Source organism: Musa acuminata, chromosome BXJ2-6 (assembly GCF_036884655.1).
Source record: "Musa acuminata AAA Group cultivar baxijiao chromosome BXJ2-6, Cavendish_Baxijiao_AAA, whole genome shotgun sequence".
In the NCBI taxonomy this organism is placed as follows: domain Eukaryota; kingdom Viridiplantae; phylum Streptophyta; class Magnoliopsida; order Zingiberales; family Musaceae; genus Musa; species Musa acuminata.
The window spans coordinates 45,289,454-45,313,921 of record NC_088343.1 but is presented as its reverse complement, the minus strand read 5'-3'; the positions used below and the strand labels follow the sequence as shown (position 1 = coordinate 45,313,921).

At 36.0% G+C, this 24,468-nt stretch overlaps 1 protein-coding gene across 2 annotated transcripts in view; it reads left to right on the top strand.

Moving 5' to 3' along the window:
* LOC135615968 (protein PHYLLO, chloroplastic-like) overlaps positions 1 to 24,468 on the top strand; it is a 34,848-nt gene that overhangs the window by 7,787 nt on the left and 2,593 nt on the right. Inside the window, exons 5-27 of one of the 2 annotated variants that reach the window (XM_065115104.1) lie at positions 346 to 462; positions 1,488 to 1,589; positions 2,273 to 2,332; positions 2,566 to 2,634; positions 2,961 to 3,068; positions 3,137 to 3,331; positions 3,604 to 3,702; positions 4,165 to 4,722; positions 7,060 to 7,284; positions 8,410 to 8,712; positions 11,367 to 11,434; positions 12,468 to 12,626; positions 15,230 to 15,355; positions 15,446 to 15,577; positions 15,688 to 15,805; positions 16,765 to 16,917; positions 17,000 to 17,260; positions 18,066 to 18,233; positions 19,497 to 19,640; positions 19,727 to 20,188; positions 21,366 to 21,665; positions 21,741 to 21,898; positions 23,462 to 23,569. In XM_065115104.1, coding sequence (XP_064971176.1) covers positions 346 to 462; positions 1,488 to 1,589; positions 2,273 to 2,332; positions 2,566 to 2,634; positions 2,961 to 3,068; positions 3,137 to 3,331; positions 3,604 to 3,702; positions 4,165 to 4,722; positions 7,060 to 7,284; positions 8,410 to 8,712; positions 11,367 to 11,434; positions 12,468 to 12,626; positions 15,230 to 15,355; positions 15,446 to 15,577; positions 15,688 to 15,805; positions 16,765 to 16,917; positions 17,000 to 17,260; positions 18,066 to 18,233; positions 19,497 to 19,640; positions 19,727 to 20,188; positions 21,366 to 21,665; positions 21,741 to 21,898; positions 23,462 to 23,569 — 4,193 coding nt within the window. Of the gene's footprint in view, positions 1 to 345; positions 463 to 1,487; positions 1,590 to 2,272; positions 2,333 to 2,565; positions 2,635 to 2,960; positions 3,069 to 3,136; positions 3,332 to 3,603; positions 3,703 to 4,164; positions 4,723 to 7,059; positions 7,285 to 8,409; positions 8,713 to 11,366; positions 11,435 to 12,467; positions 12,627 to 15,229; positions 15,356 to 15,445; positions 15,578 to 15,687; positions 15,806 to 16,764; positions 16,918 to 16,999; positions 17,261 to 18,065; positions 18,234 to 19,496; positions 19,641 to 19,726; positions 20,189 to 21,356; positions 21,666 to 21,740; positions 21,899 to 23,461; positions 23,570 to 24,468 lie in introns of both variants that reach the window. The other variant, XM_065115103.1, reaches the window with a different exon arrangement.

Here is a 24,468-nt window from a genome sequence, read left to right as displayed (position 1 = left end):
CTTGACATCTAATTCATATTCCATTTTGACACATGATGATTTATATGACATGCATGACTAATCAATTGATATTTATTAGCACACAATAACAAATTCAGAAAAATTCCACTTGTTAGGATGATCCATCAAGCATTATGTAGCCTATTGGTTGTTCCCGTGCATCAGGTCTTGTTCTTCTACACTCGTTAATATGGTGTTAAGTGAAAAGAAATAGTTTGCAAAACAAATTATCCTTAGTGGAAATTAGTGCTTATTTTGGAAAAATATCTTATGCGGTGTGGTTCTGCATTGATCCTTGGTTTTACTTGGACTAATTATCATGCTTCTTAACTAATTTATTCACAGGTTGAGGTGACTGAATATAAGGGTTGCTCAGTATTAGCGGTTACCCTGGTTTGGGATGATTGCATGTCTTATAAATTTACTAACGCAGTTCATACCTTTGAGCTCTATATTCATCAGGTATTTATCACCAACATCCTTTCTAGTGATTTTGTGATGTCAATTTCAATTTTCACAATTATGCTATTACAATGGAATCAGCATCTGCCTGCTTTGACCCTCCCACACCGTGCTGTTCTTTTTTCACAATGAAGGTAGCACGAGGTATCTTACAGAACTGTTATGCCATATTGGCATGTATACATTTAATTTATTTATTATTTATCTTTGACATGTCATCCATCCATCCTACAGTCGTCTTGTCCTTCATCTACAGACCAACCTCATCTCCTGCACCTAACTAACCCACAACAGTGTTGCTTTGAATCTCAGCTCTAGCCATTACCATTACAGCCTCTTTCTCATCTCCTTCATCAGCTGCTAACAGGTGACCCTTTGCCTCCATATGCTCCACCCAATGGCATCACTATTATGAACATGGGTGCCCCTTCACCACCCTATATTACCACCAGATCAATCACTTCTACTTTCCTACTCCATTTACTCCACCTGATGAACTTCTCCACCACTTATCAACTATCATTTCCATCACTGCCATGATGATAGTGGCCACACCACCAGCCCAAACACCTCCCTCACCACATGAGAATCTTCTAGACCACCAACCTCCACCCTCATGACCAACATAGCCACTTCTACCTCACTATTATTCCCATCAGCATCATTGCTTGAAAGAAGAAGGAAGCTTTCTAGATGTGTCTCATAATGAATTCCTTGACATAAATATCATATTGGTCAATGATTTACTTTATGTACTAGCTCATTCTTGAGTCTATGATGTATGCTCTTTTATGATCTTGTATATGGTTTAGTTCATCAATTTGGCCGAAATATAGCTATTAACTTGATTATTGTACTTTTTGAATTTTTTAGGCAAAATATTATTATATTTTTCTTGTTATGTTTGACAGTATTATATGATATCATATAAACGGAATACATACTTTAAGTTATTTTTTTGAGAAATTATTCAGTTTGTCATTAATTTCATATCCATTTTGTTTGTCCTTTTATCTTTCTTGCAGATGATAAATTATGTTCACCGAGTTAACATCTATGATGAAGTATTTTGGATGAATCATGCTAATGGGAAGTTACCTTTGATTGCAAAGAAAGATGTTGAAATGGTATGGACATCTCAAATTCTTTTAACACTAATTATTAATATGTTGTTTGATATTAAATTTAAGGGATTTGGTTTACCATGTTTAACAACAGCAACAAGCCAAATGTCATGAAAAGACTTATCATTTAAGAGAAAAAAATGCTAGTTGGTCGATTATCTGTTTGCTGTACCTCCTGATATTTTTTTTTGAGATTTTTTATTTGTTTAATGTTATAGTGATTTAAAAAGGTTACTTCTGTCATTATAGACATAACCTAGTCACAATATTAAAAATGAACCTGTCTGACGTGAAAAGAGTGATTCTGTGAGATCCAAAGTACTCTAAGAAAATCAGGTACAGAATGCTAGATTTGGTCTATTAGTTACCATTTATGTGAATCTCTGGCGCAACTTGTGAAGCCAATAATTTACTTTAAATTTGTCAGGGGCATAATCCTGATAAAGGCAACATAAGCATGTTTTTGGTCTGAAGAGGTTATAAGCTTTACAAACTACAAAGACACTGAGGCTGTTACCATACCAAGATCCAAGAGTTGCAAGAATTTAACCTATAAGCATCTTTTACTACCATATGATGTTTTATTTATTGCAATTCTATAACTTCTTTAAGGTTTTTGGCATGTGCTTTCAGATCTAATTTGTTTTTGTATTTTTGCCTCTTACAATCATGTTTGGCTTATACAGGTTTACCTGAATGCTGAAATTCTTGCTCAAAGTGCTCCTCAAAACAATAGTCTTCATAAGGTATTCATTGAGAGCATGCCTGTCCAGATTCCATTGTGTGAAATCGGTAGTTCAACTGTCGTAATTTAACTATGCTAGCATTTGAAGTTATCAAACTTCTCTTGTCATGGTTTTGGTCCATGGCCAGGTCCTGACATCTAATGAAAGCTAAGACCTAAGAGTGCTTTTGGTTTTATCTTAAGTTTATGAATAAATGATCAATTATTTTGTTGTTTTCTATTGTTTCCTTGCAGAAAAAGGTTCCATCTTCTTGTCAGTTTTATTTTAGGCATGCATGGACAACTTCTATTGGCACTACTATGGTATGATTTACAATATTTTATGAATACACTTGTAATACATTTTCTTTGATATAATTTGTGACTGTTTATACTTTATACTTTATACTTTCTTAATGTGCATTCCATAGATGTTTATGGATTTTAGATGCATTATTGTGGTGCTTCTTTAATTGCTAGCTAGAAAACAATTACAATGAGTTACAGTGATAATCTGTATGATTTCACTCTGTAGATGTCACACGAGTATCTGATTGAATATGTTAAGAGTCAAAGTTAAATATGTGTTGTAATTGAATGATTTCAGATAACATTTTCAGTAGACCAACTTTGGTTGGTTCTTTTTTCAGCAGCTTATGGGTTCTTATGGCACCAATTGCTTGATAAAGGACTGTGCCAACATTAATGCTGTATGGGCTTCACTTATAGTTGAAGAATGTGTTCGTCTAGGTTTGACGGTGAGTTCCATCTTTTATATATGTTTTGATTCTTGTATTGAATTTAATTCTAAAACTTGTTTGTTTAGTACTTTTGTATAGCCCCAGGATCCAGATCATCTCCACTTGCAATTTCTGCTTGTGGGCATTCCCACACTACTTGTTATTCTTGTTATGATGAACGGTCACTTGCATTTCATGCTGTTGGGTATGGGAAAGGGTCTCATAAACCTGCAGTGATCATAACGTCATCTGGAACAGCTGTGTCAAACCTTCTTCCTGCGGTGAGAAGTTGAATTCTAGTCGTTCTCTGAAGTTTAATAATGGGATATGCACCATGAAATGGTCCATTTTTTTCTCTGTTTAATCTCTTTACCATCGTAAATCTGGATTTGTCTCGCTTTCTGTTGATGTGTATTTCTAACACTTATTGACACTCTTTAAAGTTACAGTTTCATACTTTCATATAACTTCCATTCTTTCTTCTGTTCTCATTAGAAAATTTTAGATAGCCTAGGATCTGGTGTTTATACATTACACAAAGTATATTATGCAGGTTGTGGAGGCTAGTCATGATTTTGTACCTCTTCTCTTACTCACAGCTGATCGCCCTCCAGAACTGCAAGATGCAGGAGCAAATCAATCCATTGATCAGGTTATTATTAGTCTTTTTATATCTTCTTTGTTTCTGAATTGTTTTTAATCATGCTGATTTTGATGCATTCTGACAGTTCATGGTTTCATTTGCCAGAAATGCACAATGCACCAGATAACTGTTAGTTCATGTCTTCTCACTGTTTCTCTTATTGAGCCTTAAAAAAAGTTTAGTTTTCACTAGAACTGTGAACGCTTTTGTTGCATTGCTTCATTTAATAATATGTAATGGGACTCAAGGCACTATCTGGTGCACATATTTGATTATACTATCTGCAAAGAGCTATGACCGTTGTGCTTGATTATTGTGTGCAAATGATATGACCAAAGGACCAAATGGTTTATTGAATTATCAGTTAGCTTTATGTTGACAACTGTTATTGGCAGCATTCAGTAAAAGTTTTCTTCTTCTGAAATTTTAAACGGTCATAGTTAGTTATATATAACCTATATGTATTACTAGGTGAACCATTTTGGGAAGTTTGTGAGGTTCTTCAATCTTCCTGCAGCAACTGATCAAGTTCCTGCGAGAATGGTTCTCACAACTATTGACTCAGCTGTGCATTATGCAACTCAAGTGCCACATGGTCCTGTACATATTAATTGTCCCTTCAGAGAGCCACTAGAAGACAGTCCAAGAGAATGGCAGTTAGACTGTTTAAAAGGACTAGATTCATGGTTGTCAAAGAAGGAGCCATACACCAAATATATCAAAATGCAACATCTCTTCACAGATGGTCATCATAATGGACAAGTTGCTGAGATCATAGAAGTTATACAGAAAGCTAAAAGAGGACTCCTCCTAATTGGTGCAATTCACAAAGAAGATGAAATCTTTGCAGCTTCTGTTTTGGCAAAACATCTTTCATGGCCAGTTGTCAGTGATATTCTGTCTGGTCTACGGTTACGCAGAGTATTAGCTTCATTTCATGAAATAGAGTCCTTATTTATAGATCATATGGATCATGCTCTACTCTCACACTCGGTTAGGAGCTGGGCCCAGCCGGACCTGGTTCTTCAGGTGGGTCTTTCGATCTTTGTTTCCTTGAATTTTTCTGCTTTTGCTGTGTTAGTTGATCAAGCTACTGAAAAAATAGCTCAAAACAGATACAAGTTTTTCCCATGACATGTTCAATCGCTAGGAATCTCAAGGTATAAATGTGCTTCATTACTAGTTAAAATGTATTGAAAACTGTTCTGTTTGTACTGCCTTGTTTGTGCTATTATGTATTTAAATAAAAGTTAGTGGGCATTCTTATTGTGGCTTGTTATTTCACCAACTAGGTGAGTAGATTTGAAACATTACTTGTAATTGCATCACGTGAGAACCATTGTCAGGATATTCACACAGAATGAGAGGTGATGGAACTTACGGGACAATATGCACACTTAATTAGAATCAGAGCCACAAAAAAAGAAAAATAGAGAAATAGAGAATGATTAAAATACAATAAAGCAAAACAAATCATCTGTTATTTTCTTCTTCGAAGAAGATTAATTTCCATATACGATTTGGACGATAATCTTCTTTTTTAATGGCATTCTTGATTCATAATCTTTGTTTTTTTACTTTGTGGAATAATGAATCTTCCTTGGCAGGAAAATCCCCAAGCAAGATTTGCAATGGTCAATAAAATTAAATTTTGATATCTTCCAATTTTTCTTGTGTTTTCTTCACCTTGATTAATCTAGTAAAGTGAATTAGAAATATTGAGATGTCATGTGGCATGTTATGACATATGCGAAATGCCCCCTAACTAATCAAATTTATTCAAATAAGAGATAAAGTCCTATATTATTATGTGGCTCTAATCTTTTACAATTGCACTGGACTGTCATTATTTTTTCATTTTTGATAATTGTCCCGTGTAGTTTTTAGTTCCAAGTTTCCAACATCTTGACCTTTATAATCCAAGAGTACTTCTCATCTCTACATCATCAACCATATCTCCTTGTTTGTTTATGGCTAATAAGAACCTGTTGGATTTTGAATTATGGTGGAAATGCTGACTGTCTGAAACCCATCAGGTCAACCCCATCTGAGCTAGACCCTACTCCTTTAAGATGTCATTTTGTGTTCATGTCCAAGAAATCTTGATTACAGGTCAGATCTGGTTCAGGTCAAGTGTGTTTGACTTTGACCCTACCTGATCTGACCCATTTTGACTTGGCCCAATCCACTAGATATATTTGGGATAGGATCCATTCAAGAAACATTGAGGCGCAACTGGTCAGGTCAAGTTCTCCTATATGCCTTTACATATCATCCCAATCCAACCTCACCTGGCCAATTCAGAGGCCTTAGTGTGAACAATCATGAGGCAAAGTAGATTCAGGTACTTGAGTTGGGTGTACTGCAGAATTAATAACCTAGCACATCTTAGGTAGTTTCTACAAGGAACATTTATGTTTTATGAGATTTATGCCAGTAAGGAGGTAGAAGTACCATTTCAGCATAAGTAATTGCATGTCTGGTCATCTATAGCAAAGTCCTATATTGCTATTAATTATATTTTGCATGTTTGATAGTGTCCGTTGCAACATGGCAATTTGGACCAATTAAAGTCATTGTACACAGATTTTCACTTAAAAGAGTAGCATCAGTAAATACTATGTAACTTGCCTTTGCTTTTTTGGAACTTATTGTCAAGGTTCTGAATACCGTACTGTACCAGTATACCGATCAGCTGTCGGTATGATACGTACTGAGCTGTACCAAGCTATACTGAGCATACTGACACATGCTACACTAAGGTGTACTGATGTACCATCCGTATCGGTACTCTATCGGACCGGTATGTACCACCCATACTGAGCGGTACGGTACGGTATTGCAAATCATGCTTACTGTATTCTTGCTTATTTCCTGTGGTTATTCGGTGTTATCATGCTCAATAATATAAGACAAACTAATAGTGAATAAAAGTATTTTTGTAAATCTGTTCATAAATAAACAAATGCATGCACATAGGCATCAATATCTTCAATCAAGACTTCATATCTTACCCCTACTGGTTGGTACAGATAGGTAATAAGATTGGACAAATTACTGGTTGGTACAGATTTAAATATCAACCTGAAACACGTTTCATAACCTACCGGACGAATATGGTACAGATAGGTAATAAGATCGGACAAATTACTGGCATTAAAATAAATAGTTTGTTACTGGCTTAGTGCCATTTATTTTCATTTTTTATTATTATACTCATTGATCCTGGTAGTACCAGATGGTATACCACCCTATATACTGGTACCATATTCGTCCAGTAGGTTATGAAACGTGTTTCAGGTTGATATTTAAATCCTCATCTTCTATTATGATTTTGCTAATATTTCTGTTTCACAACTATAACAGATTGGAAGCAGGATTACGAGCAAACGGATTATTCAATTGCTAGAGCTTTGTTCTCCATCTTCATACATTTTGGTTGACGAACACCCATGCCGTCATGATCCTTCTCATATTGTGACTCACAGGATTCAGAGCACCATTATTGAATTTGCTCATATTTTACGAAAATATTATTTCCCAAAGCAGGCTGGAACATGGAACATTTTTCTGAAAGAGTTGAACATGATGGTATGAATTTTTACCCATTTATTTTTTTGATTTTTATTAAGTACTAACTATATGTCCTATTTTGATTTACTTATGAATTCCCAATCACTGTAGGGAAATCAAATATGAACTTCTTTTTTTCAATTTTAACATGTTTTTTTATTTTATTTTTCTTTTATCGCATATAGAGGAGGATTAAACACAAAGCAAAATCAACATTAGAAAGATCACTTATCAAATCCACAGACTTGAGTCTCAGTTTGTACTTGCTATATGGTAAGCATGCCAACAAGGAACAGCATGGGTCTGTACCATGCTGAGGGAGTAGTAACACTCTTTTTCATATATATGGCTTGTGCTGACCTACATTGGTGTTGAACCATATTTTGGTGATGTGCACATTACCAGGTTGACTGACGCTTGCTAGCAACAATTAAATTCTTGATGAAATAAATGTTAGTTGTTCACCTTACCTTTGGATGAATGATGAAAGAAAGATCACAGAACACAAAACAAATAAACAGAGCAAAGAAGCAGGAACCAGTACTACATCAAGCAAAACTCAAAGAGACATGAGAAATGAAAACATCAAATTCCCAACAACCACCACTTAGGATGATGCTCTTAGAATCTTAAATCCAGTCAAAGACGCTATGCAGAGTAAGCAGGGTATCTTCCACAGGCCTTCCAAAAGTCTGAATATTCATGAATATTCATTTCATTCCAATTATCCAACATAGCAGTAGTTTGAAGCCATTGCCAAATCTTCTAGATTTATGAAGGATGCAGCAGTAACCCTGTTATGTGCTTATAATAAGCATATTCTTTCTTGTTAAGTATAACTATTTTTCTAAGATAGGTTCTTGCTTGGGTCAAGATGGGAATGTTGCAGCAAATACCAGCCCTAAATTCTCAGTCAAGGATGAGAGGGACCTTTATCTAGTGTGAGCAAGAGTGTGCCTTCACACTTCCACATTCTATTCATCCCTTCTGTTAGTAGCAAAAGCTCATCTGAAAGATATTACTGTTTATGTTTTCACATACCTATCTTGTTGAACATGGATATAACACTCTCACAATGGATTTCCTTTGCCTTCTCTAGTTCTGTTTGCATTATTTGGATCTAATAAATATGCATTGTGATAGGTTGCACAGGAGATAGAATTTCAAATTCACTCAGAAAGCTCACTTACAGAGCCATATGTTGCACATGTTATTGGGGAAGTACTTAAAGATGATTCTGCCTTATTCATTGGTAATAGCATGGTGATCAGGGATGCAGACATGTATGGAAGAGGCTGGTTATGTCCCATGAGCTTTGATAGCAAAATGATGTCAAATTTGGATCTACCGTTTCAGGGCCTTCGAGTGGCTGGAAACAGAGGTGCAAGTGGTATTGATGGTTTGCTTAGCACAGCTGTTGGTTTTGCAGTAGGATGCAACAAACAGGTAAGTGTTTTGATTTTTCTGCACCAAGTGAACAAGAAAGAGCAAAGGAAACAAAAGGAATACTTGGTAAAGAATGTTGCTTGAATCCATGATTGCTGATAGCTATAGATGTTGGATAGTTTTCTTTATGTCTTATGTCATGTCATAATATTATTCGGTATTAAATGGTTAAGTCTAGATAAGTTCTGCTTTTGAATAAAAGTTACTCTTGAAGTCATTGGACATGAAAGCCTTTCCTCTATTAAAGATTCCTTTGTATCTGTAGTTCTGTACTAGATGCAAATGAGGTAAAGTGTGGCTCAGTGCACAAGGATTCTGCCAATGCAGCAAATGCCTTACTAGATCACTGATGCAATCCCTGACACCTAAGTGGCAGTGGAGCAATACTAGATATAAGTGAGGTGACCAACCCATTTCTATCATAATTTAAGTTGCTCTATGTTATATAAAAATCATTGCTCACTTGGACATTTAAAAATCAATGCTCACTTGAATGCAAAAGCTTCAATATTTATTATAAAACAACATCAGCTATAACTTGTTCCAAGAATGTCTGAGTTCTAGCAGCATGAAATTTCCAGCTGGTTGCCCAAATGTTGTGTGCCATGTGTCTTGCATGCAATAATGCCAAAGAAAGAAATGGTGGAGAAAATTTTAAAGTAAAAGAAAAAGAAATTGTACAGTGTTCAATGGTGGATCTGGTTGTTTCTTACCCACTCATAGAACAATTGAAAAAGGACAAAAAGGTTGATTCATATTTGACATATTCTTTAGAATCCTGAAAAGAAAAGGAAAAAAGCTAACATTATGGAGAGATGTAGATGTCATGTCCACTGCTCTAATTACTCTCCAATCAAGCTTTAAAGTTTGGATGTCAGTACTCTGATTCAACAATAAAAGATAAGGGAGATTCTAATGTTTCTCAAGTTATAAGGGGAACTACATAATGAGACATAATATAAAATTTTGGGTGATGGCTGGTTGAACAAAGATTAAAATATAAAACAAGTATTTCTAAAAGTTATGCTTTAAATTTCTACCACAGTAACTATTTATTTGTAAAAAAAAAGTGGCAGAAATATATAGAGAGAAAAAGATTTGCATATAAGATACTGAGCAATATATCAAAGTGTACCAAATAGTATCACCCAAAAAATAATAATAAAATAAGTGATATACACCAAGGATTGGCGTTTTGGGTATCAGACTCATTTTGATGATTTGTGGGACTGGTACACACCGATTAGTATCAGTTTACCATGTTGCCACAGACTTAATTGATTTTGCCTAAATCGTGTGACACCTTTGTATGTTCGTCCGCGAAGGATCAACCATTCCGAAACCTCTTATGGTCCCTTAAGGATATACAAAAGAGAAGACGAGTTAGAGGAAACGTTTAACTCGGGATCTCACAAACATACATTTTAGCAAACACTTGATAGACAATGCAAATTATAAATATAGACTTTGTAAGCTCTGAGCGATCACGTGACAAAGGGTTTAAGGTGGTCCGTCACAAACAAAAGTCCCTACAAATGCCCACATAATATTACTGCGGAACAAGGTAGCGAACACTACCACAAAGGCCCATCCAATCATGTGTTATCCGGGTAGCTCTAGGGTGTTGTGTTGGCTAGCACTCCGCACCATTCTCTGGAGCTAGAAAACCCCCAAATGGCTGCCTGGATAGCTTGTTTTTGGGAAGTGACTTTGTGCATGACTACACACAACCTGTGTTTACAGGACTAAAACGACCATAAAAGTAAATTAAAATGGGACTGCCAAACCTATTGTAAGCCCTCTACATGCTGTGCAAAGCATGAACAAAACTGAAAGTCACGAACATACACAAACATTATATCAAACACCTTGTGTACAGATTTGTCTATGACAATGTGTTGGTACAACAGTATGTACCAATGTTTTGAAGAGGAAGAAAAAGAGGGAGAAGAGGAAGAGATGGTGGAGGAACAGAGGAGGAAGGAGAAAGGAAGAAGAGGAAGTGATGAAGGATGAAGAAGAAGGGGGTGGAGAAGGAGAATGAAGAAGAATGAAGAGGAGGAGAAGAGGTGGGAGCGTACTTGATAAGAAGAAGGAACGCAGTGGTAATGGCATTGGCAGTGGCATTCCAAAGTAGCAACATTGTAAAACAATGACAACAGTGAAACAGCTACAGTGGCAGCTGCAACAGCAGCAGCATTGAATGTGAGAAGAGAGTTCGCTTTCATGAGCCCAAATTTCAGTTTTAGGTTTTTTTTAATACTGAATTGGATGGGCCCCACCACTATTTTCGATTTTTTTATTATGTTTATAGAATTGGACTGGGCTGCTCGAAACGGGTGGTTTGCATACCGGTCCATGCTCGGACTGGTACGTATCGCCCGTTTCATACTATTTCGGGCGGTACAACAACCAATGGTATACACTATTTGTGGCATTATGGAGCTATATAGTCCGTTACTAGTGGTTGGTAAAATTGGAAAACACCAGCCAGTATATATTGGTCCGATCAATATTTTAAACCGTGCCCATAATAGAATTGATAGCATATTACTGCAAGCTGTGAGGTTGTTGTCAAATTTTAAAAGTCATTGCATAGTTGTCATCCATTCATCAATCAGTGTTGTTACATTATTAACATTTCTTTCATTCAGGTGATTTGCTTGATTGGTGATGTATCTTTTCTCCATGATACAAATGGGTTGGCAGTTCTTAATCAAAGGTGTTGACCTATCTTTTTAATGAATCAATATATTGTTTTTTAGTGCAGTATTTGATATTTTTCTACTTAATGTTAGACTAGTTTCTGTTATCTTTTCCTGCCACACTTAAACTAAGCCTGTTGATCCATTTTCATAATCATTATTTCATAATTCTGATAGTTAAAATGCTTATAAGCTATTCATCTGAGGGTAACATGTAACATTGACCACAAACATCCTTGTAGCCTGTTATAAAACTAGGTGTTTTATAACTAGTGTTTTCTGATTCATTCTGGTTTTGTGGATGCTGTTATTATTGGTTCAAGATCATGAAAACTCTTATTTTTTAATTGTGAAACCTGTTATAAATTGCTTTAGGATGATTTGTACACATTTCTTTAAGTTATTGCTAACTAGAAGATATTGAATAAAAATTGATTATTCAGACAATGATAAAAATAAATCATGGCATTTTCATGTAAGGTTCTTGTGTCATGGATACAGTAACTAAAATGAATAATTACTGACAAAGTTAAATGAATAATGAACAACATGAATTTACCAAAAAAAAATTTATTTTTCAGAGACCAAGGAAGTTTGAAAACGGGAATGAGAAATTGAGAATAGCTGTGGTTGAATATGAAAATTATTTGGTCTGGAATAGTTCTCTACTTTGTGGAAAGATTGCCCTTTTGCTATGTGCATGGTTTACACGAAATATTAAAAGCTAGAGAAAAATATGATTAGAATAACAGGGATCCATTTTTTTTGGAAAAATTAAATATTTTTTCACAAATTTAAGGTCTGATTGTTGATAAATCTGTTCCTCTTTCTTTGTAGAATTAAGACATCTGTCTTTATCATTGTTTTAAAATGAGGTGTTTTTTGTTTGGTACAGCACATATTTCCAACATGCACGAGCTTAAAGGCCACGTACACTTTTTGATAAAATGTTAGGATACAGTTTCTGTTGTTTTTTCACTTATCTGGGTTTATGCTTGTTCACCATTGGTAACTTTCAACATTTCTTAACATTGTCCTTTGTTCTTGAAGGGTGACGAGGAAACCTATAACTGTAATTGTAATAAACAATCATGGTGGTGGAATTTTTAGTCTTTTACCAATTGCAAAAAGAGCACAACCTGATGTGCTGGATAAGTACTTCTACACGGTCCATGATGTCTCAATCGATAGACTTTGCACTGCTCATAGGTAAAAGTAACACATTCTTCCTTAAAGTTTAGTGATGGCTCTCTCCTCTTATTATATCATTAAATTTGTCTGTATTTTTAATTGAAATTTTGTGGTGATTGGGTTCTATTTTTTGTGGTAAATACAGTTGGCAAAGTTTAGGAACAACCGATTAAGTAATTCTGGATGTAAATATAGGTGATTCTTTTTTATACATGTTAAATGCAAGTCACATGTTTCAACCTCACTTTAGGACCTATAGCATTGAAGAAGCAAAGTGAGTGTCAATGTAGTTATGGCATGAGACTTTTCACACTGGCTATCACTTATAGGGTGTTGATGGAGCCTGATAACCAAAACCCAACCATAAAGTGTTGGGCATGGATTCTTGTTTTAAATTCAATAGATCTATTGGATTGGGTATGGGTCCTGGATCTTTATCTGAGAATTTTGTCTGATAACAGACGTGAATTCGGTCTAAAATTTAAGGTACGGATCCCTGTTTTGGATTCATAAAAATTGGTTTGGATATGGACCCACCTTGACCTAATTCAAACCCAATGATCACCCTAGATAAAGGAAATTATGTTTGAAATATACATTACCAAATACCACACATGTCAAAACTCAAACGTACCATTTGTGTAGGCTTATACTAGTTTGTGTGAGTATGCTATGTTAGTCAAAGTTTCAGGCTTTGGTATATCAAACCCTAAAGTTTACTTAATTGCTGCGAATAGTGGATTGGCTGCAACATGTCAACCTGAAGAATTTTTTTATAAGTTTGATGGTGGACAAAATTACAAATCATATTTTTGACTCTATATAATATTGTTAGAGGCTAGCAGTTGCATATCAGATCTTTAAGAGTTTTTCCTAGAAGCATTGTTACAATCTGCTACCAGCTCATTATATCAATTATATTTGAAATATTTAAATTCTTACACAGCAATACCTATGTTCCATGACAATTTTGTAAACTCTTTTAAGCAGCAGCCCTATCTTCTCTATTTGTGTTAAATGGAATTCATTGGTGACTAGTGACTATTTGTTTTACTTTATTATGAGGCAATTCACATCTGAAAGTTTCTGCCTCTTGATCACCAGTTTGGATCATTTTACTTCTCTTACTATGTTAGAGAACCTAGAAAATCATCCTTTTGCTTCAAGTTGATATCGACAAGAATGTCTAGCCAGATGTTCTCCTCTTCCATTACTGGTTTCTTTTTTTGTTTATATTCTCAGAGATCTATTCTGGTGTCTTAGAAGATTAAGTTACCTTGTTACCTTTTTTACCCATGTTTTATTGTTGCATTCCTTTTAGGAGTTGGAGCTTCTTAGATCTTCATACCAATGTGACAGTTATTTTCTCTTTTTTGGGGAAGTTAGTATATTTGGTGAAGATAATTTATCTCTTCAATTATATAATCCTCTTTTAGCTTCTGTGCAACTTCTAGTCATCTATTTCTGTCTCCATGCTTTTCGTTGTTTGCTCATGTACAGAGTCTTTGCTTATGTTATTTGCAGATAATTTGAATGTTCAACTTGAATGGCATTTCAAAAGGAGGAATAATATGATGAGAGCCCAGTTGTGTTATTAAAATTCAGAAGTTCTATTGAGGAGATCTGAGAATTAGATTTAGATGAGGGAAAACATAAGAGATATTCAAAATAGTGGGAATTTGGACAAATAGTTGGAATTCTTGTAAGGTCCTGCAAATTTAAGCAAAAGCTTCATTCATTGTATATCTTTTTAACCCTTCTTCATATGTAAATGTGAGTCTTTGGGAGAGTTGCAACAAGCTGATGGCTCAACATCCGTCAAATCTTCTAGCTTGCTTTATACATAAATACAGCAGGATTGTGCTTTGCAATAGATTTAGAACATGATTTATAATAGAAGCAGAAGTTTTTGATAACCTGATTCAACAACAGCTTAATGGTTCAAGTAATTATGTTAGTATTAATGTACTTCATAAGTAGTGTGTTGATTAGGGCCTTTTCAATCTCTTTAAATTTTAGCTGGCATGTGGATTGTTATCTTACTACCTGACTTGATTTTATAGATGCTGTAAAGCGGTGATTTTCATTGTACAAATAATTCATTTGGTTCAACAACTGTAGAAGCATATTCTTGATACACTATCTTTTAAATTAGAGTGACATCTGATTGTGGAGTAAATTCATTTAATCTACCTACATGCATAAGGTAGAATTTTTCCTTCCAAATGAGCCAGAATTCTTTTAAGACATCAGCAGAAGGGAGGACATGATTACTGTTTCAAGGATAAATTTCATTCTTTAGTTTGCAAGATGATTAAGGGATGCATCCTTGATGAATAATTTGGTGAGAGATCCTTATGCTTATTGAATAAGAAGAATGCTATATCTGTTGACAAGTATTAGGTGAGTTGAAATTAGCCTCTCATTGTCATGATGTGCAGCTATAATAAGAAATTAGCCTCCCTAAAATTTTCCAATGTACCTCTCATTATTCCTACCTATGAGATTTTGTAGATAAGAAATTAACTGTCTGATAGGTTTTTGGAAAATGTCATTGATTTTCAGGACAATTTATTCTTAAGACTTGCACTTTTGGCTTATTTCTTTATGGAATTTTGTAGTGTGAAACATTTGCTCGTGCGGACAAAGACCGAGCTTCATAATGCTTTATGCAAATGTCGGCAGCAACAGACTGATTGTGTAATTGAAGTTGAGAGCAGCATTGAGGGAAACACTTATTTTCATAGGTTTTGTTCTTACAAGGTCATTGCATTTGATTCAGAAATTAGTTATTTTAAATCTTAAAGCACTGAATTGTTTTTTTTTCTTTCCTACAGCATAATGAGTAAATTTGCTTGTCAAGCTGCCAACCAAACACTGAATTTTCTGTTGGGACTCCCGCTTTCTGGAAGCTTAAACAATGGCCTATTTCTCAGCAAGATCGATAAGGTGGAGTACTCATTGTATAGGCAAGTTTCTCATCCATCACCTGTTATGGTTTGCCCACTGTTAACCTGATATAAATTCATGTCTGATATTTGTGGCCACTGACTATTTCAATATTCTTCTTTTGACCCAGAGTCCAACTTTTTACCCGGCTCACTTCAAGCCAAGTGAAAAATGATATAAAGAATTTCTTCCGTGAAGGTTTTGTTCTGAGAATATATTTGGACAATGCTACTGTAGGATTGGGTGAGGTTTGTCATGATTCAAGTTTTTTTTATCTTTACCTATTCTTATTTATTGGAAGTAGAAAAATGCATGATAAAAACAGTTGTTGATTACAGTTATTAGATGCTAGAAACCCTCCAATGAATAAGCATATGGTTTCTGCCTTATGCCTCTCTGATTTTCAATATAGTTACTTATATACCCTCTTTCTAATGTTATTTAAAGCTGAAAATATGATGCACAATGATGTAAAAGTGAAGCCACACTATTACACAATTGCCATAATTTGGAGCGGCAAGCTCCAGGAATAAAGGACAAATCACATAAAATTTTCAGTATGGATTCTTCTTTTTCTATTGTAATAATTAATTTAAGGTTACTTCTTTTGAGTTGTTTGTTGGTGAGCTTTGGTATCATGTTAAGGTTGCTCATTCACAATGTAGGTGAGCAGGGTTGAAGTCATGAAAACAATGTCATTGCTTACAAGGGTACCGTTTGGTACATTGACCCTTCCTAAACCATGTATTAGGAAAGGCCTTGTGCACCGCTCTGCTCTTTTTTTCTCATTGGAGTTGTTCTATAGCATCATATAAGCATTAATATAGAACTCTTGGATCAGTTTGTGCAGGTAGTTGAACCAAGCTTAACAATTACTTTCATCTTAGAATCTTATCTATCTCCACCGTAAATTATATAGAGCTTGAGATTAACCTCATTGAAGACCATGCAATTTTATAAAAGAAATGTATTATGTTTTATAGAACTGTATGTTTATGAATACAACTATTGAAAATTGTTGATTCATGCTAGAAAACTCTTATTAAACAGTTTGACAATGGTTAGTGCAGCCACTAGCTGCACTTGCACCATACACTATTGTTTGCATCTCTTCACATTTCAAACAAAACAAAAATGTATTTGTCAGAAGATTCTTCTTAGATATAGCACATACGTGATTAAAAAGTAATGGTCGACATTTCAACAGGTTGCCCCAATTGAGATCCATGCAGAGGATCTTTTAGATGTTGAAGAGCAGCTAAAGTTCATGGCTCATAAGTTAGAAGGATCTGAAATAAGTTTTGTTCCATTGCTCAAAGGCTCATTCTCTCAGTGGATCTGGAAAGCCTTAGGAATTCCGGTCAGTGTTCATTTGAAAACTTGTACTCTGTTGCAGATGCATTCATTCTAATAGCTTATAGGCTTCCCTTTTTGTTTTTCAGCCTTCATCTCTTTTTCCAAGTGTTAGGTGTGGAATAGAGATGGCAATACTTAATGCCATAGCAGCAAGACAGGGCTCTGGATTTTTGGATGTGATCTCTGGTTACATGAGCTCTTCAAGAGAAACTCAGCTGGTTGCAGGTGTTAATGGTTCAAAACAGATACAAATATGTGCACTTGTTGATCACAGCGGTACTCCTAAAGAGATAGCCGATGTTGTGTCTCAGCTGGTTGATGAGGGTTTCAGTACAATAAAACTGAAGGTGCCATTGACTCCAAATAAATGTCTATGATATCCAAGTTTGTGTGACAAATTCCTGCTAATACTAATCATGTTCATCAAACAGTAAATTATTTTGCATAGCATTTAGTTTCCAGTTGCTCTAAATACACAATACTTTATGGTTCTTTAAGTTAAGCATTTAAATTTTGGCATCAGACTTTACAATAGTCAGCAGTATGACCAAGATGCCATGCTGGTTGTGGTTGGTATAGGTTGGAAGAATAACAAAAGAAAATAGTTATTAATCTAGCATTCGGAGCCTTTGAGGCTAGCCCTCATCAGCTATATCCAGGTGAGTTTGCCAGAGAGAGAGGGGGCACATGTGGCCAGCCAAATCTTGTGGTGATGGCAGCATCAAAAGGTGGTGGAAGAGAAAGGAAGAGAGGGTCAGCAGGAAGAAGAGGTAGGTTTCCCAGGGAAGAAACGGTTAATATATCACAGTTTTCCACCAGAGTGAAACCAGTTGGGTTTCACCCGATTTGGTTGGAGCCAGTTGGATATCAACCTGTTTAGGATGCAGCCAGTCTTAAATTGTTTGTCGCAGTTTGCTGCGTACAATTTCTGTGACCCCGTTTGCTGCATACTGCTGGAAACTGCATAGCCTACTTGGTCCCTAGTCAAACCAACACATACTGCCCAGTACAGCCATATACCATATTACCAGAATCCAAGCTTTTATTTCATTGTTATTGATGTTCCTGTTTTTGATGATTAATAAATTTGTTAACTTCATTCTATTCTAGCTGGATGTGTATTAATTATGAACTACATTGTACTTGCTACAGGTAGCACGAAGAGAAAATCCTGTTGAAGATGCAGAAGTCATTCAAGTTATCAGACAAAAGGTTGGATATGAAGTCAAAATCCGTGTTGATGCGAATCGGAGGTGGACATACGAAGAGGCAATGCAATTTGGATCTTGCGTAAAATGTCTCGACTTACAGTACATTGAGGTATAACATTGTGGCATTCCAATCTTTTAGAAATATACTTAAAACTATTAATAAGATAAATTGGTTTCCTTTGTGGAATTTGTATATATGGTGCCTAGTATTTCAGTTTCATGGGACGAGATATGCATTAATTGGATATGGCATACCTGACCCTCAGCACAGGCCTTGGTGCAACAAGGAACCTTGTTGTCTTGGTATGTGTCTAATGGCAAGAACCAACACAGTATGTGCAATATATGCTGTCTTTAACATACAAGTGATCAAAATGTTAACTCATATGAGAGGAGCAAATTCTCTTAAATACTTAGTAAAGCTGTGTTTTTGGTATCCCTTGATTGTAGTTGTATTTTGAGAAGATATTGTCTCCTTATGGCTGTTAACATTATTGGCCCTCAGTTTATGATGACAGAATTTGGTCATGCCAGTTCTAACTTATGTTTCATAGTGGCACTAATATGCCGCTATGGTGATACCAACCATGCAGATCAAGCCGGCGCATTTTTTTGATACTGGTGTTTTGCCGTACACCATTCCATGCTGGCTGATACATGCAACAATAAAATTCATGGTTGCTAGGAGCCTATGACAGATCCAACTGTGCTATATATGCTATTGAGAAGTGATATTTCAGCACTCAGTCCCCCACTGCACAAAAACACTGAGAACAAAGAAGTCATTCTCATTCTTGATGTGTGCATGAAGGATTCTTGCCAAGCATCATGTTGAATATTCATTCTGCATGTTTTACCATTGTTATGTGTAGCATAATGGGTACAACGTTATGGTTTGCAAGAAGGACATGAGCCATGTGTCAGCTCTCAGCAGCTGTGCCAGGTTGAAATTACTAGAAGGATAAGAAGTAAAGCATTATATAGGACATTTATTGGTTCTGATGGCTGACATGACCTTTTACCACAAACACAACGGAAAGAAAAAAAGGGCAAGCATAGCCTATATTGTCCTTTTTTATATCACCAACTGAAGTTAATTTATCTTTTCCATATTCTTTTTATATGCAGATCTCAAATATAACATGACAAAATGACACTCGATCAATAAGATGGTTCAAGTATATTTGATAAGCATTGGATCTATGTATTCATGGTGGACAGATAGCAACTAACATAACTATTGTTTTAGTAATGTTAATGAGGTCTTTATTGGCAACTGGATAGAAATTTTTGTTTCTCTTCCTGTTCTGGGTATATCTTCTTTTTTCTCTTCTCATCAGATCAAGCATCTTTGTTATTTTTATTGTTTCAGGAACCTGTTTGTCAAGAAGTTGATATTGTCAAATTTTGTGATGAAAGTGGCTTGCCAGTGGCATTAGATGAGACAATCAACAATCTTAGTGGAGATTTCCTCCATGAACTAAAAAAGTTTGTTCATCCAGGAATTGTTGCTATAGTGAGTGAAACTATCAGAACTTAAAAGGGAAAAAATAATTCTTGTTTCATTAGGTACATTACCTGAATTTCATTTTAATTCCTCAGGTCATCAAACCAAGTGTTGTTGGAGGATTTGAAAGGGCATCACTCATTGCAAAATGGGCTCAGTTGCATGAGAAGATGGCCGTTGTCAGTAGTGCTTTTGAAAGTAGTATAAGCTTATCGACATACATACAATATGCATGCTATCTTGAAGAACAGAATGCTGAAATTTGCAGAATAAAAGGAAGAACACCAGATGCAGCCATAGCCCATGGCCTTGGAACATATTGTTGGTTAAAGGAAGATGTAACTTCCAGAGGTATAGATATCTGCATACGACCATACAGTGACAGAATGGTAGCCTCTGTAGAAGATGCTCGGAATTTCATTCAGTGTGTCCAAATCAACAAAGGGAGTATCCAGAGGAACTACTCTATCGAACCAGTTAGATCTTATCACATAAAAGTTGATGGAGATTATTTTAGCTGTTCATTCAAGTTGCAAGAGGCTGGTGAAAATATAGATGTAAGAAATTTTTCTCTAGAATTTCTTGCCAGATATTAGGTGTTTTCATCATTGAAATCATACTCTAAGTCTAACCACACCATAGCCATCAAAAGAGGATAAAAGATGATATAAAATGTTTATTGAACCCAATCCGGTACAAGGACTGGCTTGCTACAAGTGCTCCTTATGCCAGTACCGGGCCAATACTATATATGCTGCAGCATGTGGGCTGTGCTGTCCAAAACAGGTTGGACAGCCCATGTCAAATGCTCGTACATCCTTAGCAAAGCTTTGTGTCTGTGCTGACATCATGCTGGTCTCGTCAATTGGCTTGTGTTTGGACAAGAAACACGGTTATCTCTACCAGTACATTTAGATGAGATAGTGCTTCATATTTTCTTGACAAAAGGACCAGCAGTAGAACCAACATATGTAGGGTATTCTCCTTCTTGCATGATCAACAATTGCTGCCATTTCTCCATCTAGATTCTTATCTATTAAAACAATCATATATTCATTTTGCCACTAGAACCATCTCAGTATTGTAATATAGATATGGATCAAAATGTAAAGATTCATTAGAACATCAGAATAATCTGTGTTTACAAACTCCTCCATTGGAAGGAATATTATTTGCTTTAGCAAATACTTTGATGAATATGCTGAAATTTGATATTCTTTTATGCATATGATAAGCTAAAAGGCAACTATACCAAGTATTTTGGCAAGAATGTTTTATATGCTACTGCTATTGGAAGTCAATTATTAAGCCCCTTGCTTCCAGGCTTGCACATATAAACTATGTTCACTATCCAGTTTCTATATTCGTTGACCGGCAATGTTAGTTCCACTCCTCACCACCTCTTACACTATTGCAGCAAGGTTGGATTTATAGTTTAAGTGGAAACCAAGTCTTTCAGTTATGAAATTTTAGACCATGAATCATTATGCAGTATCAAGAGTCGCCATTTGATTAATATGCATGTTGAGATGTTAGTCTCAAATCTGTATATACATGTCAGTCCTCATTCTCTCCTTCAGTCACATGACAAACCATGATACTGTTACCAATAGCTATCTTTCTGTTTTTTCAACTACCAGCATGTGATAAATCAGTATAGAAATAATAGTTCAAGATCTTAACATGATATATTTCCTCAAAACTTTGAGCTAAATGGTATTTCAGTTGATGCAGAATATAACAATTGTCTATCTTCATGGCTTCTTGGGCACAAGCCATGACTGGATCCCAATCATGAAGGGTGTATCAGCGACTGCACATTGCATTTCCATTGACCTTCCTGGCCATGGGGAATCACAGGTGCAATTTAGTATGGATAAGAGATCAAAACAAGGAATTGATTTATCAGTCGAATCTGTTGCGGATATGTTGCTGAAGTTGATCTCTAGTATCACTACGGGAGGGGTCATTCTTGTCGGCTATTCAATGGGTGCAAGGATTGCACTACACATGGCACTCAAATTCAAAGAAAAGGTATTCTGAGGGAAACATTTAGTATTCCTTTTCCATGATGAAGTTTAAAAACTAATATGACTCTGATTCATCAAGGTCATGGGAGCTGTCATAGTTTCGGGAAGCCCAGGATTAAGGGACAAAACAGTTAGAAAAATCCGTGGTGCCCAAGATGAATCAAGGGCTCGTTTTTTAGTGGAACATGGTTTGCACAGCTTTCTGGAGACATGGTACTCAGGCAGCCTATGGAAAAGGTGACTGCTTTTCTGAGTATTCTTAAATCTTCTGGCAGGTTATTATCCCCAATTAAGTAATTAAGTGACACAGTTACTCCAAATGAATTGCTTAATCACATATTTGTCTTTCTCATGAATGTAGATATATTGACATTTAATTTTTTTTATTCTAACCAAGGTTTGCAATATCAAATGATACCGTCCGGTACGGGCGGTATGTACCGGTCCATCAGTAGACCGGTACATGGACTGCTCGCTACCGAGCAGTAGCATCGATTGAGGTTGTTATCGTCGACGGTGACCGAGGGAGAAGAAAGAGGGAGAAGGTGAAAGAAGAGGCAGAAGGGAAAGAAAGAAATAAGAAAAAACAAAAAAGGAGAACCTGAGATCGGTGCTGCTGTCCTCGTCTGCGGCGACTTCTCATCCGCGTGCGGGGAGAAGAGTATTGGCACTGCAGGGCGAAGAGAGGCGATGCCTCAGCGAAATTTTTTTTTTTTTTTTTTTTCTATGACGTCGCCTCACGTGGGGAGAAGAGCGGTATATCGAAATATACCGCTCGGTATACAGTACCATACCGTACCGAGCATACCTCGAAATTTCAGTATAGTACAAAATTTCAATCCTTGATTCTAACCACCAATACTAATGTGGTTATAAGTGGACAACTTATCGACATTTTAAGTTGTTAATTTAGAAAATTAGTACTAAATAAGGGATCTTGTTGCTACAACCCAAAATTAATTTGCAGCACTTGATTTTGAATTGGAAAAAGCCAGTAAAGTCCACTTGTTACTGTAGTGACATCTCGCAACAAAATGAGCTGTTTTCAGCTCAGTGTTTTTAAACAACTATACAATCTTGTCCAATAGAAAACATCCTACCGATCCTGCAGCAGGCTGAAAACTGCTGAAACTGGGTCGATTATGCTGGAACACCTCTGAAGACACTGAGATTTACTAACTCATATGCCAGAAAATAGCTAGCACTAGAGCCTTTCACTATATGGAATATGAGATTTAAATGCATTGCGAAATTAATTAAGTTGTCACAATATTGTTACCCATTCTTTTTTTTTAATTACTATTTGTTATAGAAGAGGATAGATAGATATGCATATTGATGAATATGTGTAGAAACAACATCCACACACAGTAATGTCACTAATACCAAGAGTACATGATTTCTGTACCCCAGAATGGTACATGCGACATGAGATGAACCTCACAAACTATGGTTGGAATCCATGATTCCTAAGACGCCATCTTATCCTTTCCTGTTTCCAAGATCATGTCGCAAGCAGGTGATGTTAGTCCTACTTTACGTGTAAATGGACTTGGAAAGTTTTCTGGTCATTGGACAATTCTCTAAAGTGGTCTTATATTAGTTGCATGTCCAAACAAAACAATTTTTTGTAGGCTTTAAAAGGTCATATTGAAGTGTGAAACAGTTATTTAAATAAGATCCCTTATTTCTGCATTTATAGCCTAACTTGTCAGTACATATTTCATTTGTATTGCATCTGTAAAATCATATTAAGATTTATTTAGATGATTATTTAACAAGTACATGCCTCTTTTTCAGCTTAAGAGATCATCCTCACTTCAGCTATATTAGGAGCACTCGCGACAGGCATAATGACATACAAGGGCTTGCAGAAATTCTCTCTAGCTTAAGCATTGGAAAGCAACTGTAAGTGTATCATTTCCCTAGCTAATTTTCTAGCAAGTATGACTATTAATATTACACCACAAACCAAGGACTGTCATATAGTGTACCAGATCCACATCGGTCACTGGCCATGCTGGTACATCCAGCTCAGTGCCAATGTACCAACACATGGTACACTGGTACATACTGAGGTTCCAAAGATGAAGAAGAAGGGAAGGAGAAGAGGAAGGCACAATAGAGGAGGACGAAGAAAAAGGAAGAGAGGAAGAAGAATAGGCGATGTAGGAAGAGGAGGAAAAGGAAGAAAGGGAGGCGGTAGAGGAAGAGGAGGGAGAAAGAAAAGGAAGAAGAGGAAACAGTAAAGGAGGAGGAAGGAAGAAGAGGAGGTAAAGAGATGGGAGTGTATTGTATGATGGAAAGATGCTGGTGAAAGGTAGCGGCAACGACCTCGAATGACAATGACAACAGTAGTGACTTCACGAGAAGAGGGCTCTCATTCACGAGCCCTAATTGCTATTTTATGTTTTCTTTTTCTTTTTAAATATCGAGTTGGACGAGCCTCACAACTGTGTTAGGTTTCTTTTCTATTTTTCCTTGAATTGGGCCGTATCGCCCGAAACATGATCGGTCCATGTACCAATCCATGCCTGAATCGGTATGTACTGCCCATTTCATACCATATCAGGTGGTATGATAGTTGTCGCCTTAAACTATGAAGCACTAAGGGTTCTTTGTTTTTGTCTTTATACAAAATATGTTATCCTTCATGCATAGAAATTACTTTTCCCTATGAAGGAAAGATAAGGAGATGTTTACATTTGGTTTATTGTCATCTTAATAGTCTTTTGTTTGTGTCCTTTTGATCAATATCCTCAAGCCTAACAATGTTTTTTTTTCAAAGATTATTTGAAATATAGATT